The 27,597-nt window shown below is 41.6% G+C and overlaps 1 protein-coding gene across 2 annotated transcripts in view; it reads right to left on the bottom strand.

The window, feature by feature from the left end:
• The window catches only part of ZFAND3 (zinc finger AN1-type containing 3), a 330,808-nt gene that overhangs the window by 211,018 nt on the left and 92,193 nt on the right, over positions 1-27,597 (bottom strand). For both annotated transcript variants that reach the window (XM_070074120.1, XM_002714678.5), the window contains exon 2: positions 6,267-6,307. In XM_070074120.1, the coding sequence (XP_069930221.1) occupies positions 6,267-6,307 (41 nt within the window). The remainder of the gene's footprint in view (positions 1-6,266; positions 6,308-27,597) is intronic.

Consider the following 27,597-nt stretch of genomic DNA (forward strand, 5'->3'; position numbering starts at 1 on the left):
AAGCACCTGGGCCATCCTCCACTGCACTCCCAGGCCACAGCAGAGAGCTGGCCTGGAAGAAGGGCAACCGGGACAGAATCTGGCGCCCCGACCGGGACTAGAACCCCGTGTGCCGGTGCCGCAAGGTGGAGGATTAACCTAGCAAGCCACGGCGCCGGCCACACATGTTATTTATATAACTCAAAAAAGTTTCACAAAATAACGCCCTTTCCGTTTGGAATGCACACTGATCTTTTCCATTCTACTCAGTTTTTTCAAATGCTCATGACACATTAAACTGATTTCTCTATCCATTAATGAGTGAAAACACCCAGTCTGAAAAACCACTTTACATGGTAGTGTTTCAACAAAGAAATGCTTCTTCTCTCCTGTAACTATAAATACCATGTCATGAAATTTTGCTGCTTTCTATTGTAGACACTGACTGATTCCTTTAGTAAAGTTATACTCAAAACAACATGAAAGTGGTTAGGAAACAAAAGAATAGTATGACAGGTAGAATCAGGGTGGGGGGGCATAGCAGGTAAAAGCCACTGCCTATGATGCTGGCAGACCAAATGAGCAACAGTTCAAGTCCTGGCTGCTCCATTTCCCATCCAGCTCCCTGCTAATGGCCTGGAAAAAGCAGTGGAAGATGGCTGAAGTGTTTGGGCCCCTGCCACCCAAGTGGGAAACCCAGACAGAAGCTCCTGGCTTCAGCTCAGCTCTGGCTGTTGCAGTCACCTGGGGGGGAGGGGTGAGGGGGGTGGGTAACCAGAGGATGAAAGATCTCTCTCTTTCAATTAAATAAATTTTTAAAATTAAGAGGATACAAAAACTAAAACTTGGTCAGAAGAGACCCTTATCCTACTTTTAATAACTGGAAAGACCAGTGGCAAGATCAACTGATAACATGGACTGAAGAATATTACATACTATCTTTTCTAATAGTTTAGCATGGGGGTGAGGAACGAAGGCCCATGAATTCACTTGGTCTGGGCCCTGCCTAGGTACCCACAGGGGGACTCAAAAATAAATGTATCTATAGCAGGCTAATTTTTAATTTTTGTGTGGCACACGAATGATGTTATAAATACCCAGATGGCCCTCAGCCCCACCCCTACTGGTGTACCGTCTTTTCATAACTTCAAATAAACTACAAATCTGTTCAACAAATCTTTTCTTTAGTGATAATATAAAAATAATTAACACTCTTGACTGGGAAAAAAAAATATTATCAATTCAAAGGTGGAAGACACCTTACCCAAAAGGGTGGTGTTTCTAGCTTCTACTCACACAGCAGCCTTGGTCTTAAGAGAGAAAAACACAAATAAATGTTTTGAGGAAGGAAAGTATGTAACACATAAAAGGTAGATTGACAGGGAAGCGAGAAAAACAGCAAACAGGAAGCCTTACAGAATGGGAGAAAAATTAACATGGTAAAATTAACTCCTGCATGTTTTTGCTTTGAAGGCTAAACAATATCCACAGATAAACAGAATCCAGGTGAACATTTTAAAACCATCCTACCTCAAATCATAACACTCCACTCAACAACTGCTTGGTGCTTCCCCAGAACATACTTCCTTTAAATGCCCTCACTGCGGCCCTGGCAGAAAATCTTGAATGATAAAGACTTTTAGGGCAAAGGCATTTTAAGATTAACAAGGAAGCATTGTGAAGAAAACTCCAATGATCTTAAATTATTACAGCCTTCACAATAACATGGGACCAACAAGGGATCCAGGCAAAAGAGATGTCAAAATATAAAAGTTCAAAAAAAAGTTTCTCATTTCTTGAGCTATTTTGGTTGAGCTGCAAGCCTTCAGCAAATCTAGGTAGGCTGGGTCCACTTGTACATACATGTAAACTCTTGACAGCAACAGTTCCCATTCTAGCAGTGAGGAGAAACACTATTAATTGGTATATAATTTGCCAGCAACTAATATTTCAATGGTTTTTAAGTTGATATCACTCTTCATATACACTTAACTTCTTTTATTTCCTTCCTCTAAATCAAACCTTCCAGGAATCTTTTAGAAAGAAAGGGGAGGGGCTGGCGCTGTGGCCTAGCAAGTTAAGCTTCCATCTGCAGCGCCAGCATCCCATATAGGTACCCGTTCAAATCCAGGCTGCTCCACTTCTGATCCAGCTCCCTGCTAATGTGCCTGTGAAAGCAGTGGAAGATGGCCCAAGTTGAATGGGCCCCTGTAGCCACCTGGGAGACCCGGAAGAAGCTCCAGCCTCCTGGCTTCAGGTCGGCCCAGGGGAATGAACAAGACTGAAGACTTTCTTTCTCTCTCTCTGCTTCTATGTAACTCTGCCTTTCAAATAAATAAATCTTTTTTAAAAAGGGAAGAGGGGCTATTTGAAGTGATGGCAGACAAAGGCACTCATCACTTAGAATATTTCATCAAAGGCAAAGTTATCGAAATTAACCTTCAGCCAACACCCACAGTTCCTAAACCACAATCTACTGTATCTCAACACAATATTAATGTTTTCATCTCATTTCATTCAATTTTATGAAAATAAATCATAATAAACTCTTTCATCACATAAAGTTAACTTGGAAAGAAGTCTTGAAAAGTCTCTTTACCTAGTCTAATGGTACATAATAGAAATAAAGTGGTATCCTGGGGCTGGCATTGTGGCACAGTGGGTTAAGCTACCACCTGTGACACTGGCATCCCATAAGAGTGCCAGTTCAAGTCCCAGTTGCCCCAATTCCAATCCAGCTCCCTGCTCATGTGCCTGGGAAAGCAGTGCATGACCTAATTACTTGAGTCCCTGCTGCTCACATAGGAGACCTGTATAGAGTTCCAGACTCCAGGCTTCAGCCTGGCCCAAGCCTTGGTTATTTAGGCCATTTGAGGAATAAACTAGTGGATAGAAGATCTCTCCCTCCTTCCCTCCCTCCCTCCCTCTTTCTCTGTAACTCTGCCTTTCAAATAAATAAATAAATCTTAAGCAAAAAAGGTGATTTTTCCATCTTTCAAAGTATGCTGTATATAATATATTTCTGAAAGAATATTCAAATCCCAGGCTTTTGCCAAAGTAATCCTCATGTTACCTTGCACATCTCATGCCTCTTCTGCCATAATACATCGACCATACTCTCCCTATCTTCATACTGAGACAAGAGCCACATATGAATTCTTAAGGTTAAATATCTCTTTCCTTTTGAGCTTCAAAAGGAACACAAAATGATGCTTTAGCAAGCAAGGAATTACTAGTCACTCCATGCAAATGCTGCTGACGAAAGTAGGCGTGCAGGACTGAAGATAGAGGAAAGAAAAAGAGCATTTTCTGTATGAACTTGGAACAGCTTCTTAATATTTTTAAAAGCAAAAAAGGCAAAGCTGTATAAAGAGTAAAGGGCCACAAACCACCAGAGACAGACAAAAAATTACAAGTATAAAAAGTAAAACTGTACAAGTTCAAAGAAACACAAAGACCACAGGTGAACTCTGACTTCAGTGGTATTTTTTTAAACTTTCTATTTATTCAGGGACATGAAATGATTCTTTATGAGTATCTGATATGAGCTACTCTATTCAAAGGTGCCTGGGCTTCTCCCATGCCATGCTTCACTAATTATAAGGAGGAATTTATAAATGGAGACAGAAACATAATCTATTACACATTTTATACATTTCATCTCACTGCTATTTTCCTCTTTATTATAAACTCTCATCAATGAAGACATATTTCTTCATACTATAATTGTATGATATGCAAAGATAAATATTATATAATCTCTTAACACAGCAGGAATATTAAAAATTGGATTAAAAACTGGGGCTGGCATTGAGGTGTAGCAGGCTAAGCCACTGCCTGCACTGCCAGCATCCCACATGCACACCAGTTCAAGTCCTGGCTGCTCCACTTTTGATCCACCTTTCTACCAATGTGCCTGGGAAAGCAGCGGAGGACAGCTTCACCCAGATGAAGTTCCTGGCTTCTGGCTTCTGCCTGTCCCAGCCTTGGCCATTGTGGCCAACTGGGGAATGGACCAGAGGATGGAAGATCTCTCCCTCTCTACCACCCCATAACTCTGCCTTTCAAATAAGTAAGAATAAATCTTTTTTAAAAAATGGACAAAAACCAAACCTGCTGATAATTTTTGCTTTTAAAATTGTAACTATTTGACAAATTCCAAATCCTGAACAGATACAAACTTTCAAAAATCTTACCGACTCTTTTCCACCTATCCCCTGGGTTAAGACACAACTGTAATTATCTAAGTCTTACACAATAGTCATTTCCTATCTTAAACAGCATAAGAAATAGAAGATAAAAATTAAAAAAAGAATTTCTCTTTGATCAAGGTTGAGCCAAGCCCTCTAATAGTCTTTTACCTGGGTCTACAAAAACTAAGGGCTCTTAAGTCAAGTGTCTGGCATGTTGGTTAAGATACCATCTAGGACACTGCATACTGGATCAGAGTGCCTGGAGTCACATCTCAGCTTTGCTATGGATTCCAGTCTCCTGCTAAAGTAGGCCTTGGAAGGCAGCAGGCTGCAGGCCCCCATGTGGGAGACCTGGATTGAGTTCCTGGCTTCTAAATTCATCCTAGCCCAGGCCCAGTTGTTGCAGGCATTTGGGAACTGAACTATAGCAGATGGGAGATCTGACTCTCCCCCTCTCTCTCTCTGCTTTTCAAATAAATAAAATAAACGTAATTTTTTTTTTTTTTTTTTTTTACTCTAAGGACTCTCAACACCCCTCCTTACCCACCCCCCATTAAGATTTAATGATCCAGGGGCTGGCACTGTGGCGTAGAGGGTAAAGTTGCCGCCTGCAGAGCCAGCATCCCACGTGGGCACCAGTTCGAGTCCTGGCTACTCCACTTCTGATCCAGCTCTCTGCTATGGCCTGGGAAAGCAGCAGCAGATGGCCCAAGTCCTTGGGCCCCTGCACCCACATGGAAAACCCGGAAGAAGTTCCTGGCTCCTGGCTTCAGAAGGGCGCAGCTCTGGCTGTTGCAGCCAATTGGGGAGTGAACCAGCAGATGGAAGACCTCTCTCTTATCTCTGCCTCTCCTTCTCTCTGTGTGTTTAACTCTGACTTTCAAATAAATGGGTAAATCTTAAAAATATATAAATATTTAATTACCTGGCTTTTCTCATGACTTCAGATGCATGCCTAGGATAACCTTAGCCCTCCTTACAGTGTCTGCCTCTTAAAGCTCAAGGCTGTCAAAAGAATTTACTGTCTACTCTAGCCACTATCTGAAGACAGACGCTGACTGCTGGTGGGGCTGGGGTTATAATTGTGAACCTTCCTCTTGTCCCTTTGGAGATATCGCCAACAACCAGGGAGTGTCACTACTGAAAGACCTTCCTTTAAAAAGTGATCATCAGGAAGGACTTGGTCACAGCGCACATAACCAGCATATTTTCACCAACCCTTTGTAATTTTTCACTTCCCTAACTTGACTGAGACCTTGCTCATGCCCTTCCCCTTTCCTTTAAAAAAAGAAAAAAAAGCCCAGTCAACTCTGAGCAAATCAAAATTAAATTTAGTTCAAGCTGGACTCTATTCCCTTTTGTAACACTTTGTTACTGATCAAAATCTGTCCTTCCTACTTTAAGGTCCAGATTAGTTTTATCTTTTACAACGTGGATAAAGAAGGAAATTTAAATACTTCCTAATTACTAAAGACTTACATTCTGTAAGATCACTAGATAAAAAGTACTTTAAAAATAAAAACATGATTTCAACTTCATGAAACAGTCGTAATTCAAAGAAAAGAGTTGATCAATCAGCATTTTGGGGCTAGAAAAGGTCCTCAACAAATATGTAGCTCAAGTCCATCATTTTGCAATTGATGAATCTGAAGTCCAAAGAGATTAAATAACTTACCCAAGGTAATTTCAATGAGATCTGATTAGAAGGGGCTAACGCAGCATGATTCTGTCCCTGACTCCCACGTGAAAATACTCTCCACTGTACTCTCATTGGAGAAGCAAGATTCACCATTATTCAAGATCAGATATGCATAAACATATATTACCCTACTACAACACACAACTTTTTTCAATTCTACAACACACCACCACCAATAAACCCAGGAAAGTTGTGTGGTGCAAGCACTCATGAGATTCTGTTCCACTCAGGGAAGCCTCAGCAGAAAGCACCTTGTCGAGGACAAAGTGTTTTCACACACAGGCTAAGGAAACAAAACCACAGACATAAATCCAAAGGAGAGTCAAATGATTTAGATAGTTTTAAAAACAACCAGATGAAGAAAAAGAAATTAAAAACCCTTTTTCTGCACTTACCAGCAAAGCATTTGGAACAGAGATTCATAGTCTTGCTGGACCTAGGGCAAAAAAAAATAAAAAATAAAAAGAGAAAAGAAAGAAAGAAGAGCTAAAAATTCTGTATCATTCTAATCAAAACATAAGATACCTGAAACACAACTCAACTAATGAACTAGCCAGCTGCCCTTCCCCCAACAAAACAAAAACAAACCAAAATAAAACACACTGTTCACTTTTTTAACCTGTGAGTTAGCTAATGCTTTCTTTTATTTATTGTGACTAGCAGGTCAAATAGCGGTACGTTGATAAGGACTGTAATGTTACTATGGGACAGCAAGGGAGTCAACGTATCCCACATGACTACATTTTCCTTCTGTTTATTCAGAATAATACCCATAAAGTTCTCACTTTAAATACAGAAGAAAATTATGTCTGTAGAGGGGCTACTCTCTCTCCTCATATACACACTCATTTATCTCCGTAACTTCACTTGAACTTTTTTCTTCTTTCCTCTCATTCTAGTTCTATTTCAGATCTTGTTGGTTAAAATTTCAGACCTTGTTAAAATTCTTTCTTCAGATATTCCCAAATTATCTTTCATGTCCTTTCATCTGTTAATAATAGCTACAATTCACTGAATGGTTGGACATTTAAACATTATCTTATTAACCTTCCCAACATTCTCACTATGGGTATTATCATATTGTCTCTCTTCTAAAATTCACTTTTTTTAAAAAAAAATCACATTAGCATTTCTGAAACCAGGAAACATCTTAAAATTGGCAACAAGTTATAATTTAATGAGGAAATGCCCTCCCACCTCCTCTAAGGCATTATTATATTGAAGGGACTTAGAAATGAAGGACATATGACCTCATTCACATGCTTCTCTAAATTTTTTGGAGAGGCAGAGACAGCTAGAGCAAGCTTGCTCTCATTTGTTGGTTCACTCCCCAAATGCCAACAACTAGGGCTGAGCCAAGCTAAAGGCTGATGCTGGGAACTCAGTCAGGGTTTCCCACTACCTGGATGGTAGGAACCCAACTACTTGAGCCATCACCACTGCCTCCCAGGGTCTTCATTGGCAAGAACCTGGAGTCAGAAGCTGGAGCCAGGAACTGAGCCCAGGTACTCCAATGTGGCACGCCTCATCTGATGGGTGAGCAACTTGCCCAAGACCACACAGCTAAAGAACTGCAGAACAACTGACTAAGCCAACTCCAAAAGCTAACCTGCCATCTTTTGTTCACAAAACAGCAGCCCAGGGACTACCTAGTGATCAATCAATAAAGATTTGTCTATTAAACTCATGTCATTGCCGTTCTACTTCCTGAGCCCCTTCCAAAATCTCTTCTTCTACACTGGGACACTAACCTACATTACAGCCTCATACCTCAGCAACTCCCCTGCCAACACCTGAGTCTTTGACCAGAGTTACTCCTACAAAAAGAAAAATCCAACTTTGTTCTTCTGCCCCAAGTTCCTCACTCCCAACTGCTGCCCAGCACCCTCTGCTGGCTCCTCCTCCCCTGCCAAGAGGTCCCTGGCCTCAGACCTCATTACCGCTGCTTCTCCCCTTGTGATCTCATGCAGCCCCATGGTTCTAAATATATCTACACTAGAGACTCAGAAATGTCTATCCCTTAATCCTAAACTTCTACACCTTGCTCCAAACTCATGTATCTAACTGCCTACTCAATAGCTCGCCATGCAGCTCAAACAAATTATTTCAAATTGGAATTCTCAATATTCTCCCCAACTGTGCTTGGCCCATCTTATCCATCTTTATAAATGCTAACACCTGCCCCACTACCTGAATCAAAATCCTGGAAGCTGTCTTTGATTGCCCCACTTTTCCTGCAATCTCCCATATGTAACAGAAAGATCCACTGCCTCTATTTCTAAATAGAAATCAAATCTGTATTCTTCTCTCCCTTCCGCAACATTTCTAACTCCGGCAAAATTAACTCTCATCTGTGCCACCACAAAGGACTTTTTACTAGTCTCCTCATTCCCAATCCTACTCCCTTACGATGATTTCCCATAGAACAATGAGAATAATTTTAAAAACAAATTAATCACATTATTTTCTTGCCATCCAACAATTTCTTGTTGCACTTAGTGTAAAATTCAAACTTTAATACCAAAACCTGGTCCCCTGTGATCAGACTCTACCTACCACTTTTCCTCCTCTCTTACCACTTTGCCCCCTCACGCAACACATTCCAACTACACTGGCCCTTTTCCTGTTCCCAGTGGACGCCGTACGGAGCTTGTACCCATGCGGTTCCCTCTCCCCAGAGATCACTGTAAGGTGTCTCTTTCTTATCACCCTGTAGCGTGTTGTTCCTTAACCAGGAAATTAAAATCAGCCCCTCTTCCTATTTTGTTACCTTTCACTTATATATATCAGCGTCTGGCTATTTGCATGTCGACTATTTTTCACCAATAGAAAGAATCATATTACAAGAGCAAAGACCTTCTTTCATGGTTACTCTTACTTAGCACTTTAACAGGCACCCAATTTGCTAAATGAAATAAATCCTCTCTTGGAGGCATGAACCATGAAAAATCTAGTAGATTTTTGAATTCTTTTAAATGTATTTTGTAGAGGTCATTTAAACACCCACTAGAAGTCAGAGCATCCACAACCCCTGTGGCTGTCAGTGCAGTTCATTACTTCTCTGGAGCTCTGTCACAATGACATGGAGTTAGAAAGCAGCTAAGGGGGTAGGCATTGCGGTATGGCAGGTTAAAGCCTCAACCTAGGAAACTCACGTTCCATATCAAAGCGCTTGCTTGAGTCCTTGCTCTGATTCCCATCCAGCCTCCTTTTAACATATCTTGGAGACAGAGGAAGATGGCCCAGGTACTTGGGTTCTTGCACCCACATGGGAGACTCAAACTGAGTTGTAGACTCCTGGCTTCAGCCTGGCCCAACCCTGACTATTGAGGCCACGTGGAGAGTCAATCAACAGATGAAGATCTCTGTCTCTCCCTCCCTCTTTTACTCTGCCTCTTGAATAAATAAATCTTAAAAGCAGCTTACATTTTGTTTCATTAGATAGTGCTTAATAATATTTTATCATTGTGAAAATATATATTCCTTATACAAGAACAAAAATATATAAGCAAAAATTAAAGATCACTTATAATTCTACCTCTCCAAAGAAAGACCCATTTAAATTTCGAATATTTTCTTCTATCTTTATGGGTAAGAGATACATAATTCAGAATTTCTAATATTTAACAGTATTAACAAATTACTATATGTTCATTTTTTTAAACCATAGATATTTTCTTTTGTGTATATTAAACACTTCAATATAGAAATGTATGGTTAAAGAATATACATTTCACTTTTCATTTACGTTTAATATTTTTCATGTCATTAAATATCCTGCAAAATCATTTTTTGTTGCTCTTTAATAAAACCCTTTAAATAATAATACTACAATCTATTTAGTCACGACCTTACTGTTTGGATGTATAATCTTTTTCACAAGTCTTTCTATTATAAATACTGTTACAATAGTTTTAGAAATGCACCTTTGATCATAAATCTGTATCTGAATGACTTTCTTTAAAACTGGTTCTGGGCTGGCGCCGCGGCTCACTAGGCTAATCCTCCGCCTTGCGGCGCCAGCACACCGGGTTCTAGTCCCAGTCGGGGCGCTGGATTCTGTCCCGGTTGCCCCTCTTCCAGGCCAGCTCTCTGCTGTGGCCTGGGAGTGCAGTGGAGGATGGCCCAAGTGCTTGGGCCCTGCACCCCATGGGAGACCAGGAGAAGCACCTGGCTCCTGCCATTGGATCAGCGCGGTGCGCCGGCCGCGGCGGCCATTGGAGGGTGAACCAGCGGCAAAGGAAGACCTTGCTCTCTGTCTCTCTCACTGTCCACTCTGCCTGTCAAAAAATAAAAATAAAAAAAAACTGGTTCTGAGGAGAATTTTCCATGAAAAAGTAGAATTCTGTTGAGTATTGCTAAGTTACTTTCTGTGAGTTCCACATTTTTTTCTATATACTCGTACCAATATTGAGTATTTCTACTTTTAAAATTTTACTTAATGGGAGAAATAGTTGTCTTGTTTAATGATATGCTTTCTTCTGAAATAAATTTTCAAATGTTGAAGGATATTAATTTTTTAATGAAGAATAAATTAGCCTTTGGCCTAATCTTGGAGAATTAAAATAACATTTCTAATTTCTAGAAATTCTAGAAACCTCATATTCAATAATTTCTCTCCTCCCCCCACCCCCCACACACATACACACACACATACATACACATTCACACCTGCTCTCTCCATCCAGGGAAACATACACATGCCAGGTCCACAAAAAGCTATTTTAATATAAATATGGAAAGAAAAACGAACCATACTGATATGGGATTGGTCAAGGAGATAGAGTAGGTTCATGAGTTGGAGGCCACAACCCTTCCGCCCCCATGTAATCTCACTTGTATCCACCCACCTGTCAATCAGACTATGTAACCACTCCCCCTTTGGAAGTGAATAAGAGGGCTGGAGAGAGCCTGCCCACTCTCTCGCCACCATTCTTCCCAGTGTGACCTGCTGCTGGCACTCTCTGGCCTGCTCCCTCTCTCCTCGCGGATCTCTGAAAATGACTGGTATGGAGGTCCCGGTTTACTCTTCTTGGCCCACTCTCCCTTAATAAAGCCCTCATGGTCCTGTGTTTTCCTCGCACTGTCTAAATAAATTCTAAACCTTACCATACTGCATGTTTTGTTTGGGCCTGTGCTTAGAATTCTTCTCTAAATAAAAGGCAAGAGCCTGAAATATTAATTTTGGCCTCATTTAGCCCATAACAATATCACAACATCAATGTTCTTCAACAACCACTGCTTTTGTTCCTCAACACTAGGAACTTGAGTCACATGAAAAATAAACTGAAAAGGAAATCTAGGACCACCATATAAATATTCCAAACCATTCAATCTTGTGGTCCCTGAACTTCTACAGGTTAAGCATGGATCATAAAACAAAAACAAAAATCCAGACTGCAAAGGAGTTCCATCTTAAATGAAGGGAACCAGACTCAGCATATACATATATCCTCATTCAATCCTTTAATAATCCCGAGGAAAAAGAGGCAGGGAGGAGAGAGTAAGAGAACACAGGGAAAGACAAGGGGGAGGGGGTAAAGGAATGGAAGAAAACAACAACCAGAATGCCTCCCCCACTACAGAAAATCATTCCAGTTGCCTTGGAGGTTAAGATTAGATGATTAAAGACTACTAACAATCTGCCTGCTGCATAGTACGTACACTTACAGCCAGAAGTCTAACTTCCTCCAAAAGCCAGGAAGCGGCAAACAGCACTAAATCATCACTCTCTGCTCACCCCAGGCAAACAAGAAAAAGGCCAGTTCAAATGGATGACATCGTAGCTGGCAATGACAAAGGAGGCTTTCACGTGTGCAACCAGCCTGTCGGAACTGTTACACATCACTCTAAATCATTCAGACAATGTGAAGTTTTCTTTTTAAGGGAATATTACAAAGAAAAAGACTGAGTTGTTAATAAGGGAGATTTATTTATAGATGTAGCAGTATGGATCCTGCTCATTTTAAAAACTAATTTCAACAACTTAGATTCTTGGTACAGTAATTGTAATTACTGTTAAAAATGCTTTAACATTTTATACCCAAATTCAGAGTCAGCAGTACATACTGTATGCCTCTGGTGTTGTGTGTTTAAGGTCCTTACACTGAAAAACAAGCCACAATATCATCTGTGATCCTTAAGACCACCTAGCAATTACAAACAAGCTGAGACATGGTGATTGATAAACTAATAAAAAGAAAGACAACAGGGGCCTACATTGTGGCAAAACGGATAAAGTGGCCACCGTAAAGCCAGCATCATATATAGGCGCTGGTTTGAGTCTGGCTGCTCCACTTCAATCCAGCTTCCTGCTAAAGCACAGGGAAGACAGCAGAAGATATCCCAAGTGCTTGTGCCCCTGCACCCATGTGGGGAACCCACAAGAAGTTCCTGGCTCCTGGATTCAGCCTGGTCCAGTTCCAGCTGCTGTGGCCAGTTGGGAAGTGAAGATATCGACCCTGCCCCATTAACTCTACTTTTCAAATAAATAAATACTTTTTTTAAAAGACAGAATAAAAATTTTAATGTAAAAGTCCTTGTAGAAAAGCAGAAGGAGGGGCTGGCACTGTGGCTCACTTAGCTAATCCCCCGCCTGTGGCACCAGCATCCCATATGGCCCCAGGTTCTAGTCCCGGTTGTTCCTCTTCCAGTCCAGCTCTCTGCTGTGGCCAGGGAAAGCAGTGGAGGATGGCCCAGGTGGTTGGGCCCCTGCACCCATATGGGAGACCAAGAGGAAGCACCTGGCTCCCGGCTTCAGATCAGTGCAGAGCCAGCCATAGCAGCCATTTGGGTAGTGAACCAACGGAAAGAAGGCCTTTCTCTCTGTCTCTCTCTCTCTCTCACTGTCTATAACTCTACCTGTCAGAAAGAAAGAAAGAGAGAAAGAAAGAAAAGCAGAAGGAAAAAATACAATGGTGTGAATAAAAACATGAAATACAGATGCACACACACACAGTGGTTGCAACTGTCTTTGCACTTATGCCCAAACATTAGAAGATGTACATCCCTAAAATCATCTTTCAGAAAGAAGGAGTTCCTTTACAATTAATTCCTTACTTTTAAGAAACACACCAACACCAAATATCACCAAGAGTAAATTTTCACCTTGAAGTAAAAAATCCAGGCATGTAGTCATGCCCAAGGAAATGGCATTCAGGATTCCCAAAGGGGAAGGTGAGGCTGGTAGAACTGTGATCCCAGGGGGAACTACGCAGTCAAGAGTGTGTGAGAGGGCTGAGATAGTACAACTCTCATCACAGGGCAAAGACACTGAAATCTGGAAAAGACTTCGAGCAACACTAATGTGCCATGCTTTGACAGGGTTGTCACAATTTTACAAGGGTGCCCCTCTCTGCTAATGGCCTGGGAAGATGGTATAAGATGGCCCAAGTGCTTGGGCCCCTGCACCCACATGAGAGACCAGAAGAAGCTCCTGGCCCTGGCTCAAATCTGGCCATTATGGCCATTTGGGAGTGAACCAGCAGATGGAAGACTTTTTCCATTTTCTCTCTCTCCCTCCCTCTGTCTGTAACTCTGCCTCTCAAATAAATAATTTAAAAAATATTTATTTATTTGAAAGGCAGAATGAGGAGGACAGGGGGTGAAGAGACAGAGATCTTCTATCCACTGATACACTTCCCAAATGGCCACAACGACTAGGTCTGCGCCAGGCAGAAGCCAGGAGTCCAGGAACTCCACTCTAGTCTCTCACAGGTGGCATGCCGCCTTCCCAGGCACATTAGCAGGGAGCCAGAGAGGAGACCAAGCAGCTGAGACTCAAACTGAAGTTCATATGGGATGTCAGTCTTACAAGCTGTGGCTCAGACCTCTTTACAACACCACCAGCCCCCACATACAGTTTTAAACACAGATTTAATGCTCATCTATAGGGAGTGATCTCAAAATTACCAGAAATAACTGCCACCAAAGAAGACCTTTGAGGATTATCTAGAAAGTGATACAATAAAAGCCTTGGAATGTCAGGAAGACTATAAATGATACTAAAATGACAGCAGCTCTTCTGTTATATGAATTGATTCCCATGCTCTGGGATAAAATTTCCAGTGACAGCAACATTTACAGATTTTTTTAAGAGCCCCATTTTAAATTTGCAAGTTCAAAAACCATGGTCAGTAACTTGAAGTGGCTTTAGTAAACATGAAACACTGGTGGTTCTGAAGAACGGAAACCTTGATTAAATCTGTTCATGAGTTTGGAAGCAGTCATGTTTCAAATCTTCCATCAGAAATATCTAAAAATACATATAATTTTGTATAAGCTGCTCTTTTTTATTTATGTATTTGAAAGGCAGGTTATAGAGAAGCAGAAGGAGAGCTAGGGAGGGAGGGAGAGAGAGAGGTCTTCCATCAACTGGTTCACTCCCCAAATGGCCACATGGCTGGAGCTGGGTCAATCCAGGGCCAGGAGCTTCTTCTGAGTCTCCCACCTGGGTGCAGGAGTCCAAGGACTTGGGCCATCATCTACTGCTTTCCCAGGCCATAGCAGAGAGCTGAATCAGAAGTGGAGCAGCCAGGACAGAAACTGGCACCCATATGGGATTCCATGCACCAGCACCAGCCCCCTACTCCGTTATGTTAAACATGCACATGCTGTTACCCCTTAGGTAAATCAAGTGAAGAATATATGAGAGCTCTATGTATTGCTTTTTCACAACTGCTTGTGAATCTACAATTATCTGAAGATAAAAAGGTTTTAAATGGATACTGAGGGGGAAGTCTGGTTGCTCCACTTCCAATCCAGCTCCCTGTTAATGTGCCTGAAAAGCAGTGGAAGATAGTCCAAGTGCTGTGCCCCTGTCACCCATGTAGCAGACACAGAGTTCCAGGCTCCTGGCTTTGGTCCAGCCCCAGCCACTGCAGCCACTTGAGGAGTGAACCAGCAGATGGAAGATCTCTCTCCCTCCCTCTCTCACTTTCTCTCTGTAACTCTGCCTTTCAAATAAAACAAATCTTTAAAATAAACAAATAAATGGTTATTAAAATATGTATGTACAGGGTGGACCTATAACTTAGTGGTTAAGACACTAGTTAAGAGGCCCATGCCCCACATTAAAGTAGGGTAGTATGATGGCCACCACAGGCTCCTGAATCCAATTTCCTGCTGAAGAAGGCCCTGGAAGGCAGCAATGATGACTCAAGTGATTAGGGTTCCTGTCACCTTTGGGAGACCTACACTGAATTCCTGGCTGCCAGCTTTGGCATGATGAAGTCCAAGGCCACGGTGAGCATCTGGGGAATGAACAAGTGCGGACAGGAGCACACCAGCATGTATCCTTGCTTTCCCTCTCTCCAATAAATTAATAAAGTTTATTTTTAAGAAGTATGTGCAATTATTATTTTTTAATCTGTATTTTCCTGAAAAATAGTGACAAAAGACACTTCCCATCTGCTGGTTTGCTCCCTAAATGTCCATAACAGCCTGGGCTGGGCCAGGCCAAAGCCAAGAGCCAGGAGCCAGGTATCCATTCCAGGTCTCCTACCATGGGTGGCAGGACTCCACTATTTGAGCTGCCTCCCAGAGTATGCATTAGCAGGGAGCTAGAGTAATGACAGGAGCCAGGACTCAAATCCAAGCACTGCAATATAGGACGTCTAAGTCCCAGTCAGTGTCATAACCACCAGGTCAAATGCCTGCCTTAATAAATGTTTTAATTAGACATTTAACTATTTCATCTACACCCCAAAAACTTTCTGTATTCAGGGACCTATGCTGTAGCATGGTGGGTAAACCTGCTGCCTGCAGTGCCAGCATTCCATATATATGGGTGCAGGTTCAAATCCTGGCTGCTCCACTTCCAATCCAGCTCCCTGCTAATGTGCCTGGGAAAGCAGTGGAGGATGGCCCAAGTGCTTGGGTCCCTACACCCACATGGAAACTCAGAAGAAGCTCCTGGATCCTGACTTCAGATTGGACCAGTTCCAGCAGCTGCAGCCATTTGGGGAATGAACCAGTGGATGGAAGATCCTCTCCTCCCGCCACCCCTGCCTCTGCCATCCCACTATAACTCCGGCTTTCAAATAAGTAAATCTTTCAAAAAAATTTTTTTCTGCATTCAAGCTGATCAAAACACTTCATTTTCAGGGCAGTGTCTGGCAGTGGTTAAGATGCTGGTGAGACACCTGTGTCATACAGCTGGGTTGTCTGAGTTCAATTCTCAGCTCTGGTTCTTGACTCCAGCTTTCCAGCTAATGCAGGCTGTGGGAGGCAGAGGTGATGACTCAAGTAACTGAGTTCCTGCTACACGCAAGATCTAGATTGAGTTCCCAGGTACCAGCTCCAGACCCAGTCCCGGCCCAGCCATTACAGACATTTGGGAAGGGAGTCAGGAGATGGGAGCTCTGACTCACACTGTCTCACAAGGAAATTTTCTTTAAAAAGATAAAACTTTAATTTTTATTATTGAAAAAAATGGATCGCCTTATATTTGGTCTCTTCATATTCAAATATATGAAACTTTAGAAAATTTAAATCCTTTACTAGAGTAAAATAAATGTTCAAAATTCGCTTGAAAAGACTGTTAACTGCTATCCAGCTACCAAAAGAAATCATATAGGAGTTCGTAATTAAATTTCTTGTTTAAGCTATTCCCATCAATTTGACTTTCTGGAATGATGACAATGTTCAACATTTTGATCAGGGTGATGACACGAATGCATACATCTATCAAAACTACTTGTATATGTATTAAAATTTCATGCTGTACCCATAAGTATGCACAACTATGTGTTAATTAAAAATATATATTTAAAAATTAACCCATACACAAGATCGTGCACTTTACATAAATTACAGCTCAATCAAGTACAAAACTAAACTGAAAAAAAGAAATTACACACTAATTAAGCAGCACTACTTGTCTATTACAAAGGCACTTCTTTCTACTATGAAAAGAAGACATACAAGATTTCCCAACAATTTGATATGAGAACTCTAATCACACAAATTGAAAATAAAATATTTGAGAGAATAAGCAGTATTCCAGCTGCACTTTTATCCTGGTGAGCCATGCTGCTTCTGCAAACAGGTGATGTTGAGGGTTACATTTATAGAGGTCTCAGTGCTTTTTCCCAAAGAGTGGTAGAAATAATGGCTCTAACACTTTTGCAATAAGCTTATAACTATAATAAAAACAAAACTACTTCTGGGGCAGTGTGTTTGGCATAATGGTTCAAGTCACTACTTCTGACACTTTCATCCTGTATCAGAGTGCCTAGTTTGAGTCCTGGCTACTCTATTTCTGATCCAACTTCCTGTTAATGCACATCTTTTAAGGGCAGTACCCTTGCCACCCACACAAGAGACCTAGATGGAATTCCAGGCTCCTGACTTAAGCCTTGCCCAGCCCCAGCTGCTGTGGGCATTTGGGTAGTGAACCAGCAGATTTTGTTTCTGCCTTTAAAATAAAATGAAAATAAACCTTTAGGGGCCAGCACTGTGGCGCAGTGGGTTAACGCCCTGGCCTGAAACGCCAGCATCCCATATGGGTGCCGGTTCGAGACCCAGCTGCTCCACTTCCGATCCAGCTCTCTGCTATGGCCTGGGAAAGCAGTGGAAGATGGCCCAAGTCCTTAGGCCCCTGCACCCACGTGGGAGACCTGGAAGAAGCTCCTGGCTTCGGATCGGCGCAGCTCCGGCCACTGCGGCCAACTGGGGAGTGAACCAGAGGATGGGAGACCTCTCTCACACGCTCTCTCTGTGTAACTCTTTCAAATAAATAAATAAATCTTTTTAAAAAAATTTTAAAAATAAAGTGAATGGAATAGCACCTGTGGGTAAACTCTGTTTTTAAATAAATAAATCTTTAAAAAACTTTTAAGAGCCACGTTCAAAGGCAAAAAAAACGAATACTATGTTTTGCATTTTCCATCATCTTTACAGCCATCATTACATAAAGCTGTTCAAGAATTATATATGCACCTGTCCTATCCAAGTGGCAAATATTTCTGCTTCATCCTGGCTAAGTGTGCATTTATCTACTCTCATTATTAAGATAATTCAGGCTCACAGGCAGAGGCATTCACTTATCCATATTTATGGAAAATCAGATCAAGGGCAGGATAATTTTAATGAAAGATGAAAAGTAAACCTCAAGTATTATTATTAGACCTTTGTCAGAAAATGGGTCATAAGCCTAGGAGATGATAGTTACAAAAGTTCAAACTACAAGGTTAAAAAGATGAAAAAGGGCAGCTGTATGGTTGAGAAAGAAAAGCACAAGGTACCTCTAACAACTGGAAAATATCCAAGGCATCTACAAGAGATGACATTTCAGTTCATGTCATTCAGGTGAGATATAAGAACCGTTAAGAAACCTTCTGAACTTGGAAGAGAATAAACTGGTATCTAGCAATATACAAACACAGAAAAATTTAAATATACTTGTAATATCGCTGACATTAAAAAAATGTCATTTGTACTTCAACAGTACCTTTCACTGCTCAAATTCCAAATTTTCTATACATTGTTATCAGTCTACTAGAGCATTCTCAGAGAGTATGTGAAATGGTGGGGAGTAAATCATACCTACTTTGAAGTTAGATAAGGAATGGGCGAAAGGTGATACAGCAGAATAAGAAGTGTTTGCATTACTCCTATGCCAATGCTCACTGACAAATAAGTTTAAAGTTGAAATTTGCCATTTCCTGTCTAATTTACCAAAAATGAAGACTGATTTCAGTTTGCAAAAAAAGAAAATTCTTCATGAAACCAATCAGAAAAAGAATTACCAACTCAAGGGAGTAACTTTTCTGTCTTTTCCTCAACAAGACTTCAAGCATCCAGTTCCACAAGCAACAGAGATCCCACTGTTCCTTTCAGTATCTTATTTCATTGCCTCCCAACCCTTTCACTCATGTCTTACTTGTATCCCATTCACTATCATAAACTCTTCTATAGTTCTATCACTGGTGTTAACACATAGGCTATTCCAGGGCAGCAGTAAGAGCAGTGTCCCGGGAGGAAAAACCCTGGCTTGAATACATAACCCTGGGTCTGGGGTTTCTTATCCATTACAATAAAGCGGGTTACTTGGCTGAGTGGCCTCTGACATCCTATAAACCTGTGATCACCTAATCACACAACCATATATAATCTATCAAGAGAAACACTAAACTTTGTTGTAAGTTCTAAACACCCACTCCAGTGTTCTGACAGGACTACTTCCTAGTTTCTCAAACTATTTCCTCACTTTTCTAAGCTCTTATATTCCGAATTTTAATCCATTTTTTAATGAACCACCTACCTCAATTATGTTATTCACAAATTTAAACAGCATATACTGGATGCCCCTAAGACTGGTGAAATTCTAAAAAACACTGGGCTCAGGATACATCTGACAGATCTTAACTTACAGCACAGGATTCCCCTTCCCCAGGGCTGAGGGCTAGTGCTGAGTCATGGCTAATTATTTTAACAGAACCTTGATACTCCTGAGTCAGCCTACTTTCTTAGCCACAGAGCTAGTCCAGCTCTGACAAACAAATGCTACCTACATGTGCCATCCCAAGAAAAACAAGCTAAAAGGCTGTAATCTGGTAGAAAACACATCCACAACAGCCTATAGGAAGTGCTCTAAGATGGTGAATACAGCACTCATCCTCCTCTTCCAAGAACACACCAGAAGTGTCCTTGACAAAACTGTCCTATGCTCTTCAGACCTCAACTGACCACAGTGTGCCAAACGCTCTCAGGCAGCATGGCTGTTTTCCAAAACACAGGTTCACTGCCACCCCTACCTCGAGCTGAACATCTATCAAGAGCCAGTTACTATCTGTTCCCAAACCTGTCTATTCTTTATAATCATGCCTATTTTACTCATTACCATAATTACATAATTTAGTTACAAGCAAAGCCAGTTAGTGCCAAAAACAAAGCATTATTTCTATGAAAACTATGCTGACTACTCTAAGTCATTTAAAAAACATGCTACTATTTTTTTAAAAAGTTATACTTCAGGGACCGGCGCCACGGCTCACTAGGCTAATCCTCCGCCTAGCGGCGCCGGCACACCGGGTTCTAGTCCCGGTTGGGGCGCCGGATTCTGTCCCGGTTGCCCCTCTTCCAGGCCAGCTCTCTGCTGTGGCCAGGGACTGCAGTGGAGGATGGCCCGGGTGCTTGGGCCATGCACCCCATGGGAGACCAGGAAAAGCACCTGGCTCCTGGCTCCTGCCATCGGATCAGCGCGGTGCGCCGGCCGCTGCGCGCCAGCCGCGGCGGCCATTGGAGGGTGAACCAACGGCAAAGGAAGACCTTTCTCTCTGTCTCTCTCTCTCACTGTCCACTCTGCCTGTCAAAAAAAAAAATAAATAAATAAATAAATAAATAAATAAAAAATAAAATAAAAAAAAAGTTATACTTCAGGCACAGCCAAGACAACTTCCTAGGGAAATCTAGAGTATGCACAGCAAAGAGAACAGTCAACAGAGTCAGGAAACAGTCTACACAGGGGAGAGAACATCTGCAAGCTATCCTTCTGAAAAAAGGTTAGCAACCAAATTATGTAAGGAATTCAAAAAACTCAACAGAAAGAAAGCTAATTTTTAATGAGCAAAGGATCTTAAAAAGATATTTCTCAACAGAAGATATACAAGTGGCCAACAAGCATGTGAAAAAAATATTCAACATTACTAATCATCAAGGAAATGCAAAATCAAAGCACAATGAGGTATCACCTCACATCTGTTACAATGACTATTACTAAAAACAAAAAACAAAAAACCTAGAGATAAATGTTGGCAAGGATGTGGAAAAAAATAGAACCTTTGTACACCACTAGTAGGAATGTAAATTAGTATAACCAGTATGGGAAACAGTAAATCAAAATTAAAAATAGAACTACTTTACATGAACTTGTAATTCCAGTTCTGAGTATATATCCAAAGGAAGTGAAAACAGTATGTTGAAGAGATATCTGCATGCCCATATTCACTGCAGCATCATTCACAGGAGCTAAGAAACAGAATTACTCTAAGAGTCTGTAATTGAATAAAGGCAAGAGAAAGGCAGTATATAAACACAATGGAACACTATTCTGCCTTAAGAGAGAAGGAAATCTTTTCATTTTCAACAACATGGATAAGCATGTAGGACATTATGCTAGGCAAATAAAGATAAAAATACCACCGATCAAATTATATGTGAAATCTAACCGTGGAACCCACAGAAGCAGAGAGCAGAATGGTGATTACCAGGAGCTAGGGGTAGGGAACTATTGGAGGGATGTTGGTCAAAAGATACAAATTTTCAATTAGGAGGAAAAAAAATCAGGAGATCTACTATACAACATGCTGATTACAGTTAACAACAATGGATAGTATTCTTTAAAAATGCTAAGAGTAGATTTTAAATGTTCTTACCACACATCAAAAAAAAAAGGATAAAAGAGGCCAGCACTGTGGCGTAGCAGGTAAAGTACGCCACCTGCAGTGACAGAATCCCATATGGGTGCCAGTTTGAGTCCCAGCTGTTCCACTTCCAATCCAGCTCTCTGCTGTGGCCTGGAAAAGCAGTAGAAGATGGCCTGGCCGGCGCCACGGCTCACTAGGCTAATCCTCCGCCTTGCAGCGCCGGCACACCGGGTTCTAGTCCTGGTCAGGGCTCCGGATTCTGTCCCGGTCACCCCTCTTCCAGGCTAGCTCTCTGCTGTGGCCAGGGAGTGCAGTGGAGGATGGCCCAAGTGCTTGGGCCCTGCACCCACATGGGAGACCACCAGGAGAAGTACCTGGCTCCTGCCATCGGAGCAGCATGGTACGCCGGCTGCAGCATGCTGCCCGTGGCAGCCACTGGAGGGTAAACCAGCGGCAAAGGAAGACCTTTCTCTCTGTCTCTCTCACTGTCCACTCTGCCTGTCAAAAAAATAAATAAAATAAAATAAAATAAAAGGAAGAAGATGGCCCAACTCCTTGGGCTCCTGCATCTGCATGGAAGACCTTGAAGAAGACCTCGAAGAAGCTCCTGGTTCCTGACTTCGGATAAGCCTAACTCCGGTCGTTGTGGCCATTTGAGGAGTGAACTAGCAGATGAAAGACCTGTGCCTCTGCCTCTGCCTCTCTAAAACTCTGCCTTTCAAATAAATGAATAAATCTTCAAAAAGGGGGGGGGGGGGGGGGGTTAAGTATGTGAGGTAATGAACTATTAATTAACTTGATTTAGCCATTCTATAATGTTTACATGTATCAAAAACATCATGGTGTATGCCACCAGCATATACAATCTTTAATGTATTTATTTGAAAAGCAGATAAGAGATCTCTTACCTACTGGTTCAATCCCCAAATGCCTGCCATAGCTGATAATAGACAAGGCTGAAGCCAGGAGCCCAAAACTCAATTCAGGTCACATGCAGGTGGCAGGGTCCCAAGTAACTGGGTCATCACCTGCTATTCTCTGGGGTGCACATTAGCAGAAAGCTGGAATGAGAAGTGGAGCTAACACTACTACTCAAATCCAGGCATTCCACCATGGGATATAAGTATCCCAACTAGTGTCTTCACCACTGTGCCAAACACACTACCCCAACAATATACAATTTCTGTCAAATTAAAGAAAAATCTTTTAAAAATTTAAGTTAGAAAGATTACCCTCAGACTGCTTCACAAGTATCTTTAGATTCTCACACCACTTAATGAAACCAAAACTGGACATTAATTAATTCACACACTTAGCCACCAATGTGCCATTCAACATTTTAAGCCCATGTGTGTTTTACAGTTACTGGTTCATATCTTTATTATCCACATTTTATAAGTGGGGAAACCGAGGCACCATTAAGTTAAATAACTTGCCTAGATTCACACACTAGTATGAGGTGGAGAATGAGGTTCTTACCCAGAAAGCCTGGTTCCAGAAGTCATATTCCTACTTTGTTAAGCTATCACAGACAATATAATATCTGTATGATTTATGTGAAAACAGCATGTGACTCTCAAATCACTTAGTCATATGTAAAAAGAAAAAAGTCTTAGGCCTACATTAAAATGCAATTAGGCAGATTTACAGTTCTTTAAATGTGTATGTATTTATTTTAGAGGCAGAGGCAGAAACTTCATAGAAGACAGCTACTTCCACTAAGGTTCACTCCCCTAAATTTCTGCAGTAACTGAGACTGGCCTGAGTTGAAGCAGAAACTGGGACCTTAATTAGGGTCTCCTTCATGGGTGGCAGGAACCCAGCTACTAAGCCATCAAACACTACTTCCCAGAGCCTGTATAAGCAAGAGGCTGGAATCAGGAGCCAGAACCAGGAACTGAACCCAAGTGTTTCAATATGAGAAGCAGCTGTCCTAACTGGCATCTTAACAACCAGGCCAAACATGGTTTAAACTACAGGCAAGTAGTTTGGCACAGTGTTAAGGTGCTGCTTGGGATACTAGCATCCCATTTGGAGTGTCTGGGTTCAAGTCCCAGTTCATCTCTCCCTTTCATCTTCCTGCTAATGTCATCCTGGGAGGCAGCAAGTGATGGCTCAAATACTTGGGTCCCTGCCAATTATGTGGGGATCTGGATTTAATTCAAGCTCTGGCTTTGGCCTGGCCCATTCCTGGCCTCTGCCAAAATCTGGGGAGTAAACCTGTGAATGGGAGATCTGTGTCTGTCTGCCTGCCTGCCTGCCTGCCTGCCTCTCTCTCTCTCTCTCTCTCTCTCTCTCTCTGCCTTTCAAATAAAATAAATATAATAAAATAATATTTATGCTAAGAGCATCCCAGTTATATTTTAGGATCACATGCTTTAACACAACTTTCTCACCTGCCTATTGTGTCAATTCATTTCAATACGAGACTTCTGCTACAAATTTTCTATATTCTGGAGCATATCAGTCAAAAACCACAATGACAGAGCAAACAGTAGTTTCAGATTAATTAGTAATACTATTGACATACTGCAGTCTCTCTTCCCAGGAAAAGAAAGAAAATTATTTGCAGGTTTAACTATAACATTCTGGAAATCTATGGCTAACGCACACCACAGCACAAGCAATTTCAGAAATAAAAAGAACAAAAAGTCAATCCTATGAAAAAGCTTTAAAAAATGCAAAGAAGTGAACTGTAAATGAAATTCTTATCATTCAGAAACAATTAAATCTGTCTTTCCAGGTGAACTGGTAGATTCACGAGATTATTTATAATACAACAAGTCTTCCTTAGTGGACTACACTAATTTCTCTACCATCTAGTTGAGTGCTAAACTGCAATCGAACATCACTTTAAAACCAAAAGCAACTTGTCACACAAAATCCATCTCACATCTTTGCATACCATCACAATAAATTCCTAAGTAAATTCCTCTCTTAAACCACATGCACAAACTGTAATGTAGTACGTCAAGGAGACATCTCAGGTATATTTTACCCTAGTACAGAAACCTAAGGAAAGCAACACTAAATGTCTTTTCAACTATAAATTATGTTTCAAAAGGCATTCAATGCAGTCCCTAATGTAATTATTTCAAGCAGTGGACACAGGAGCAATTAGGTGAAAGATCACTGAAAAACAAGATACCATACATTTCAAAGTTTCATCTTACAAATTACTTACTAAACACAAAGCAAAAGTCATTATCTTTAGAAGCAGGTTTTCAGGACCTTAATCAAGTGACAAAACTTTGTAACAAAAGGGGACAACCTGACACTATGTTTGCACTGATAGAATTTACATGTTTTAAACTAAAACTTTCAAGATATTATGAATTAAAAAGCATACAACCTCATCAGCAGTATTAAGTATCTTTACCAAAAACATTTAAACCTAAAACAGATGAGAAAAACACCAAACTGTAGGATAACTGGCTTCTAGTCTTCCAAATTTTGATGTGAAAAACAAAAACAAGCTGGCATTGTGCCACAGTGGGTTAAGCCGCCGCCTGAGACATAAGCATCCCATATGGGTGCCGGTTCAAGTCCTAGCTGCTCCACTTCCGATTCAGCTCCCTGCTAATGGCCTAAGAAAAGCAACAGAAGATGGCCCAAGTGACTGGATGAAGTTCCAGTCTCCTGGCTTCAGCCTGGCCCAACCCTGGCCGTTGCAGCCATTTGGGAAGTGAACCAGCAGATAGAAGATCTTGATCTCTCTCCCCCTCCGTAACGAAAGGGGAAAGAGAAAAGGGGAAAGGGGAAAGGAAAGGAAAAGAGAAAAAGAGAAAGAAAAAAGAAAGAGAAAGAGAAAGAGAGAAAGGAAAAGGGAAGGAAGGAAGAAAAAGATGCTGCTTGGTGCCCACATCCCACATTGAAGTGCAAGTCCCAGCTTTGCTCCTGATTCCAGCTTCCTGCTCATGCGCACACTGGGAGGCAGTAGGTGATGGTCAAGTACATGGGTCCCTGTCAGCCATGCAGGAGACTCAGATTGAGCTCCTGGCTCCTGGCTTCAGATTGGCCCAGCCCTGGTCATTATAGGTACTTGGGAAGTGAAGCAGTGATGAAAGCTCTGTCTGTCCATCTGTTCGTGTTCGTGTGTGTATGTGTACTGGGGGGGGGGGGGGGGGGGGTGCGTGCATGTGCACATATTTTTATGTGCTTGCATCTCAACTATCAAAAATTTTAAAAAGGTAGAGGATATATAGGGATGTGTAAATGAATGTTCATTATGCATAACAGCCACAAACAAGAAACGATCTAGGGACCAGTGCTGTGGCGTGGCAGGTAAAGTCGCCGCCTGCAGAGCCAGCATCCTGTATGGGCCCCGGCTTGAGTCCCAGCTGTTCCACTTCCAATCCAGCTCTCTGCTATGGCCTGGAAAAGCAGTGGAAGATGGCTCAAGTCCTTGGGCCCCTGCTCCCATGTGGGAGACCCGGAAGAAGCTCCTGGCTCCTGGCTTAGGATTGCCGCAGCTCCGGCCGTTGTGGCCATCTGAGGAGTGAACCAGCAGATGGAAGACATCTCTCTCTCTCTGCCTCTGATTCTCTGTAACTCTGACTTTCAAATAAATAAATAAATCTTAAAAAAAAAAAGAAACACTCTAAATACCGATCGACTGGTGCAGTTAAATAAAATGTGGTATTAGCTGTAGAATGAAATCTTAAGCAACAAAAAGCAGCAGCCCATGGATACATGCTACAACATGGATGAATTCTGAAAGCATGCTAAGTGAAAGATAATCACAGTGACTATGTCGTATTATGATTCTACTTTCGTGAAATATTTAGAAAAGGAAAATCAATAGAAACAGAATGAAGACCAGCGGTAACCTAGGTGAGAGCAGGAATTGACCACCACCAGGCAGGCCAAGGATCCTTTCAGGGTGATGAAAACCAGATTATGGGAAAGGTAGCACAACTCCATAAATTTTTATTTTTGATATGTAAGTTTTAACTCAACAAAGCTGTTAACAAAAATCTTTTGAAAGGAACATTCCATGATCTGGAAAAAAATGTATAATAAAATTCATATGAAAAAGAAAATACTTCAACTCCTAGTACAGATTGGAGGCAAGACATCAGATATCGCTGTTTTAAAACTAAAAATTAAAATTCTATAAAAGTGAAACAAACTTTTATTTAGACCTGAATCCCTTATTTTTACATCCTATCCTAAAAGATATTTTTTTTTTTTTAAGATTGATCTGTTTAAAAGGCAGAGTTACAGAGGGACAGAGGTAGAGAAAGATCTTCCATCCACTGGTTCACTCCCCAAACAGCCACAACAGTTGGAGCTGGGCCGATCCTAAGCCAGGAGTTTCTTCCGGATCCCCTGGGTGCAGGGGTCCAAGGACTTGGACCATCTTCCATTGCTCTCAAAGGCACATTAGTAGGGAGATGGATCAAAGTGGAGCAGCTGGGACTCGAACCAGCACCCATAAGGGATGCCAGTACTATAGGCAGTGGCTTTACCCACTACCTACCACAGTGCCAGCCCCAATAGTTTTAATTTATTTATTTATTATTATTTATTTGTTATTAATTAATTAATTAATTTATTATTTTATTTGAGAGGCAGACACACAGAGCTCCCATCTAATGGTTCACTTCCCAAATGCCTACAATGCCTGGGGATGGGCTGGGGCTGAATGAAGGCAAAATTAATTTATGCACTGTTCTATGGAAATTTTATTGGGACTATCAAACAATTTGGTAATAGAAAAATACATTTTGGAGTCGGCTTTGAAGCACAGTTGGTTAAGATACTGTTTGCGCCACCGGCATTCCATACTGGAGTGCCACGTCGAATCCTGGCTGCTCTGCTTCCAAACAAGCTTTCTGCTAATGTGCCTGGGAAGGTCACAGAAGATGGCCTAAGTACTTGGGCCTCTGCTAACCATGTGGCAGACCAGGATGGAGTTCCTGGCTCCTGGCGTCAAGCCCAGACCAGGTTGTTGCAGCCATATGGGAAGTGAAATCAGCACCTGGAAAATATCTTTCATTCCTTCACTTGCTCAACCTGACTTTCAAATAAATATAGATAGGGGATGATCATCTGGCCTAGTGATGCACAGTCCATCTACCAAGTGATTGGATGGATTTGAAACCCACCTCCTAACTCTAGCTTCCTGCTTAAGCAGACTCTGTGAGACAGTGGTAATGGTCCAACTAGTTGGTTCCTGCTACTCGTATGAGATGGTTGGACTGTATTCCTAGCTCCCAGCTCAGCTCAGCCCAGTCTCAGTCATTGTGGGCATTTCGGGAATGAACCAACAGATGGGAGCTTGCTCTCTCTCTCAATTTGTGTGTGTCTCTCAATAATTTTTTTAAAAAGGTTGGACAGAATTATGACCCAGCAC

The sequence above is a fragment of the Oryctolagus cuniculus genome, chromosome 5 (genome assembly GCF_964237555.1).
Source record: "Oryctolagus cuniculus chromosome 5, mOryCun1.1, whole genome shotgun sequence".
In the NCBI taxonomy this organism is placed as follows: Eukaryota; Metazoa; Chordata; class Mammalia; order Lagomorpha; family Leporidae; genus Oryctolagus; species Oryctolagus cuniculus.